Here is a 6,481-nt window from a genome sequence, read left to right on the forward strand (position 1 = left end):
CCCTCTCCTCCCCAAACCCCATCCTCCTCAGGCTCCACCTCAAAAACCTTCCCCTGGTGGCGAAGAGGGACCTGGCAACCCTACTGCCAGCACTAGGGGGGCTACATGGTTCAACTTGTTCTGGTCATGAGAGGCCTTGCAGGGCAGCAACCTATTGGGAACTTTCCTCATAAATTAAAGGGCTGGTCCTCCACCCCAGGGGCCCCAACAGGCCCTCGCAAGACAAGGGATGTCCGGCACTCATCTAAACAAGGACTGGTTTCCCAGGCCAAGTCTATGTTTACACCGTAGACTCCTTGGTTACAGTCCGAGCCTGCTGGCAGCTGTAGAGCCATTTTATGACGCGGGCGTTGCGTTCGATCACAGAGACGGACACCGACAGCTTCTCCCCCGGCTCTTCGGTGGACAGCCCCCCTTCATTGTGCGAGGGGGCGCTCTGCTCAGAACTGGCTGACCCCATGCTTCCAAAAAGCGGGCCGGAGGAGCCCACCTCCCAGCTCCCCCCTGGCTTGAACCGCTCTGCCCCCAGCACCTCTACCAGATTCCGGTCCAAGCCACAGTAGTTGAAAAAACGCTCTTTCTCCGAAAGAGGAAGAGAACAGCTCGGAGCCAGCTCTCGTTTGGAGCTGGTTGGACCTGGGCTTGTCGAGGAAGAGATTTGGTCCTTCTCCACGCAGGAGCCAGACTGGTGTTTCTGACGGTTGTCTGAAGTCTGTCCTGCGGACCTGGCGCTTGGCCTGGCTAGGATGCCGACGGAGCCTCGAGTTCTCGTTTCCTCCTTTCCTGCCGCGAACCAGGCCATGGAGGTCTCCTCTTGTGTTGCTTGCAGCTGTCCCTCTCCCAATAGGCCCCTCAGAAAAGGGGAGCTGCCGCATCCATCTCTCAGGGGGCTCTGAAACAGCCACCTCACGAGGCTGTAGCCCTTGGCATTTTCTTTGTTCACAGCCGAGCAATCCCGTTTCTGACGGTAGATGACAAGGGAGTCCGGCCTCAGCACACGTCTGCCGCTACCCCTCCGTGTTGTGGGTGACTGAGGAGGAGGAGGAGATAGCTTTTTGGACCCAGGGCCATCTGAGCTTACCAGTAAGCCCTGAGAGAACTCATTGTGTCGGTGGAGGGTCAGGGGTCTCCTGCAACCTGGGGAAGGTTGAGGGGTATAGCAGAGGAGCGCTGGTTCTTGACGGCTGTTTATCACTTGTTGGGATTTGACGTATTTGGCTTTGTCGGCCTCCAGCCTCTCCACTGCGCTTGGGGTACGGCCTCCACCGCTGACCTCCAGCTGCCTGCGTAGGTACTCTGGCCCTCGGTTTAGTAGCCCGAGAGGGGAAGATCCATCTCCTGGAACCGGAGGCCTCATTTTATATCCACACTTTGAGAGGCAGTGGCAGGGTATAGGAACCTTCAAGACTTGGAGGCTCGGTCACGTCAAGGGAAGATGACGTTGCGAGGTCAAAGTTCTCTATGTCCTCATGAGTACATAGAGATGGCTGCCAGAGTTTTGTGCTAGATTAAGGACTGGACAGAGATGCGATGGTTTTACCACAACTGAGGTTCTGGTCACTGCTTTGTAATCTGTGGTGGGAAGCCTTCAGCAGCTCTCAAAAACCATTCTCTGCACCCCATTGTTAAAATTGACCCACAGCGATGCAATCCAGGGAATTCCTTTCTGCAAGCAGAGAGAGATCTGGGTGTCCACACCTCAGCCGTAGCTCTGGAAGCAGAAAAGACAGTCCATTAATGAAATTATACAAACCTGGAATTATAGCTCTGGTAGGAAGTCACTCTAGAAAGAAGGTAACTCTTGGCGCACACAAAAAACATACTGTAATGTCACCAATGATGAATGATTTTTTTAACATGAGACATGACCTGTTTGACGTATCACAGATTCATCACAGGGTCAGGAATCGACACATTTTGACCCAGGTTCCAGTTATTATCAACGGCACTGAGATAGAGGAACCAAAGGTCTAACTTCATTTGTTTCCCCACTCCTACACATGAAGCCAGCTGGGTGACCTTGGGCTAGTCACAGCTCTTCGAGCTCTCTCAGCCCCACCTACCTCACAAGGTGTCCTGATGTGGGGAAGGGAGGGGAAGGTGATTGTAGACCGGCTTGAGTCTTCCTTAAGTGGTGGAGAAAGTCGGCATATAAGAACAAACTTCTTCTTGGAAGGTAGCTTCAGATATCTGTAGGAGTCATTATCAGCTCGCGACCCTGTGACAAAAAGGTTCAAGAAACCTAGCACCACGAAGCTCTCTGGACTATCTGAGGCCAGACACGCTCTAACAGCTTCGGCTACCTCACAGCAGAGAAGCTGGGAGGGTAAAATGAAGGATGACAAAACTATGTGGAGAATTTTTCAGGTTCGTTTCCCTAGCTTATAATCACTCTTCACAACCACACTCAACTAGATGTACTGGAGGCATAAGCACAGGTTCTCAAAACCACGTCTCCTTATATGGGTGGCATACAAATAGCTCCCTATTTTTGTAACTTTTATAGAAAAATTTAATGGGGGGGGGGGAATAATTTCTTTGCAATATTGCAGTCAGGTTAAATTGCACAGTCTGAGGAAGCAAGTCAATGTGAAACAAGTATATACCGGAATCTTGTTATATCTTCGTGCAATATTACCGTCTGTGATGCACAGCACCAGTAATTCATAAGTCCACGCTAGCTGATACAGCAGATGGGAGATTCAGGCTAACTAGCTGATCCAGCAAGCGGGATTCCAGCTACGTGATTGGCCAGTACCAACCAGCTGATCGCAACTCTGTGTGCATCCTCTTATCACAACAGGACTAGTTTTGCTTGGAAAAATATACATAGACCATCTCTCCGGAACGTTCCACTTATTACCAACAGTGTTTTCTGATTCCAGGATCACCGTGAACTGATTTTATAACCAAAGATAGGTTAATTGAATGTGAAAAGTTGGTAATTTGTATACACATTGATGTTCATGTTGTAATTACAGTAGTGAAGATTTGTAATTATCAGTGGCTGTGTACTGAGTATTATTTTCATTAGGATCGCAAACCTCCAGGTATTAGCTGGTGATCTCCCGCTATTACAACTGAGCTCCAGCCGACAGAGATCAGTTCACCTGGAGAAAATGGCCGCTTTGCCAATTGGACTTTATGGCCCTGAAGCCCCTGCCAAACCCCGCCCTCCTCAGGCTCTGCCCCAAAAAATCTCCCGCCGGTGGCAAAAAGGGACCTGGCAACCCTAGCCGAGAAGCAGCAGGGGGCTCCAGTCAGTGTAACAGTGGGCCTCGAGCATCCACCCAAGCACACTGACTCCCAACATCTGATAATTGTGCCAAAAAAGGAAACCTTGCTGGGCATCGTATCAACGATCTTTGTGCCAAAGTCTCAAAAGGAAGCAAAGCAGGAAAACATACAAGTGCCAGCAACCTTATCGTTATGGGCCCAGCCATCCCGAGAACAAAGCAAAACACCACTGTCAAAGCACTCCCCTGCGCTCCCCTCAGGCGGTCAGCTGTTAGAAGGAAGCAGCAGAGCTGTGACAGGGAAGCCAGGCCTGAGGCAGGAGGAAAGGGATGGCAGGAGGCTGGAAAACCCTGTATGGTATATTAGGCTGGGTATGTGTGACTGGCCCAAGGATGCCCAATGAGATTCTATGGCAGAGCAGGGATTCGAACCTGGGTCCTACTCCAGTAGTCTAACCATTATACCATGCAGACTCTGATTTTTGAAACACGTGTCTTTTATTTAGACTACAGCCCTGCAGTTTGGCTAGCAAATTCTAAAACACACCATCCTTCTCTCTCTCCATTCCAGTTATCAGAACCAGGCTTTGGGTAGGGAGTGAGCTGTTCTCAGGATTTGTTGAGACCAGATTCCAGTGTCAGTATATTAAAAAGGAAAAGGTCCCCTGTGCAAGCACCGGGTCATTTCTGACCCATGGGGTGATGTCACATCCCGACGTTTCCTAGGCAGACTTTGTTTACGGGGTGGTTTGCCAGTGCCTTCCCCAGTCATCTTCCCTTTACCCCCAGCAAGCTGGGGACTCATTTTACCGACCTCGGAAGGATGAAGGCTGAGTCGACCTTGAGCCGGCCACCTGAAACCAACTTCCTTTGGGATCGAACTCAGGTCGTGAGCAGAGCTTTTGACTGCAGTACTGCAGCTTAACACTGGGCTCCTTGTCAGTATATTACTGCTAACTTTATTATTGGTGGACTTTATGTCCCCTCCCCGGTTTTATTATTTTAATGTTGAATAGTTTTTTTACTTTGTCAGCCACTTCAAGCAGGTTTTTGGAGAAGCAAGAAGATACATTTTCTAGATTAATAAATAATAAGTAAATTAAAACACCACATCTGTAAGAACTGGCTATTTTTCTTGAATGATGATGGATGTGATTGAAAGGAGAAGAGATGGAGTGGAGACAGCCAAGGTCCAAGAGATTATTTTCTCTCTTATATTACCTTCACGACCATGTGGTTTGGGGCTGTGGATCAGAGGTAAAGCATCTATTTTGCATGCAGAAGGTACCAGGTTCAATCCCCAGCATCTCTGTCTGAAGGATCTTGGGTACCAGGTTTGGGAAACCTTTTTCTGCACAAAATCCTGGACAGCTATTACCCATCAGAGCAGACTCTGTTAAGCCAAGTGATAAGCAAATGGTATAGGCAACTTCAGATATGAATAATTAAAGGCTGAAGTCACATTAACATATGCCTGTCCTCTCCAGCCCCTTTTGATGGACGTGCAAAGAGCCACCAAGGGGGAGGACAGAATTCGGGGGGGAGGGCAGGGAACAGGGCAAGAGGCACTGCTGTGCAACAATACATTCTGGGCAGCCTCTCTATCGAGGCAAAGGGAAAACAAAGGTGTGGATCTTGGACCAGGCATTCTGTCTCTGTCTAATCTACCTCGCAGGGTTGTTGTGAGGATAAGATGGAGGGGGGGGTAGGTGCACTCTTGGGGGAGAAGACTGGATAGGGTTGCCAGCTCTGGGTAGTGACATTCTTAGAGATTTGGGGCAGAGGCTGAGGAGGGTGGAGTTTGGGGAGGGGAGGGAGTCCACCTGGGATGTGATGCCCTAGAGTCCAGCCTCTGATGCTGCCATTTCCTCCAGGGGAACCAATGTCTGACGTCTGGAGATCAGTTATAATTCTGAGAGCTCTCCAGGCCCTATTGAGATTGGCAACCCTATCAACAAGTGAAGAACAGACTAGAAAAAAATGTACAACGTACAAGGAAATAACCCATTCCAGCTATCAGCAAGTCATGTGATTGGGCTGACCCTAAGCAGTTGTGTGCATGCGTGTGGGGGAAACAACAGAGAAAGTCTTTGTCTGGGGTGTCTCTCGGAGGCCCTGGATACGCCCTAGGTTCCTCTCAAGCCAGTGAAGCTCAGGCTTTGCTAGTGACCTTTTCTCTACAGGTCACTTTTGTGTTTCCAAACTATCCTCTCCCCAGCTAATGTTAGAGTTGAGACGGTCCACCCCCAAACAATCCTGCTTTTTATAAAGAACAAGCTCCGAAAGGGCACAACTCCAGCAGGTTAATAATTCCCAGCTCAGGGGAAGACGCTCAGTGGGGTGGATCACAACAGTCGGCTACCGATCACAATGTCATGGATTCGCCTTTTTCCCCCACCAATAGGCAATGGATCTTTTCAGTTAAGAGGCCCCAGGAAGGGAGAGTCCCCAATGAAGGATTACCAACAGGCAAGGCAATAAATCAGACTGCGAAAGGCTGCTTAAATGCTTCTCCTTCCCCAAAATAAAAACACTCCAGAGGGTTTCTTTGATATCGAAGTGTGGGGCCCAAATTGTCCGGAATAAGGCGCCACCTAGTCACGTAGGGAGACTGGTCAGAAGCCAACAGAGCACTAAATTGGATTCACACCAGATATCTGACACATGCTAAGGAGTTCATACACTGTTGCCCTGGGAGAGTGCAACCGGTACTTGATATATCATCCAGGGTTAGCTGTAAGGTTTTCCGGACCATCAATGACATTGGTGTCCAACAGACCCTCCATCCAAATCTCCCTTCTCCCACAAGCTCCGATTCTATGTTCCAGGGAACGGACTGCAACTTTCTCGTGCCCTTTTTGAGCCCCGTCAGTGCTAGAAGGCCGATTTAGAAGGGACGTAGGGAAGAGGGTCAAGTTTTTCATGCTTGCAGTTTCCAGGTACTTCTCCTAATAGGAACTGGGAGGTGAACACATGAAGCTGCCTTATACTGAATCAGACCCTCAGTCCATCAAAGTCAGGATTGTCTACTCAGGCCGGCAGCGGCTCTCCAGGGTCTCAGGCAGAGGTCTTTCCCATCACCTACTTGCCTGGTCCCTTTAACTGGAGATGCCGGGGATTGAACCTGGGACTTTCTGCGTGCTGAGCAGATGCTCTACCACTGAGCCATGGGCCTTCCCACTAAACCACTAAGTTCCTTTATTCGACCTCCATTTGTTTCCATTTGGGGGTGGGGCCTCTCTTTT

At 49.6% G+C, this 6,481-nt stretch overlaps 1 protein-coding gene across 1 annotated transcript; it reads right to left on the reverse strand.

Annotated features, from left to right (window-relative positions):
* Positions 1 to 280: 280 nt before the first annotated feature.
* Positions 281 to 1,397, reverse strand: FAM110D (family with sequence similarity 110 member D). The gene has a single exon (XM_056847676.1). The coding sequence runs from the start codon at positions 1,355 to 1,357 to the stop codon at positions 281 to 283; it is 1,077 nt and encodes a 358-aa protein (XP_056703654.1). The 5' UTR covers positions 1,358 to 1,397.
* Between the last annotated feature and the right edge of the window lie 5,084 nt (positions 1,398 to 6,481).

This window comes from Euleptes europaea, chromosome 3 (assembly GCF_029931775.1).
Source record: "Euleptes europaea isolate rEulEur1 chromosome 3, rEulEur1.hap1, whole genome shotgun sequence".
Taxonomy (NCBI): Eukaryota; Metazoa; Chordata; class Lepidosauria; order Squamata; family Sphaerodactylidae; genus Euleptes; species Euleptes europaea.

Coding starts and splice junctions, on each gene's coding strand:
- FAM110D (XM_056847676.1), bottom strand. CDS start 1,357: ATGAGGCCTCCGGTTCCAGGAGATGGATCTTCCCCTCTCGGGCTACTA.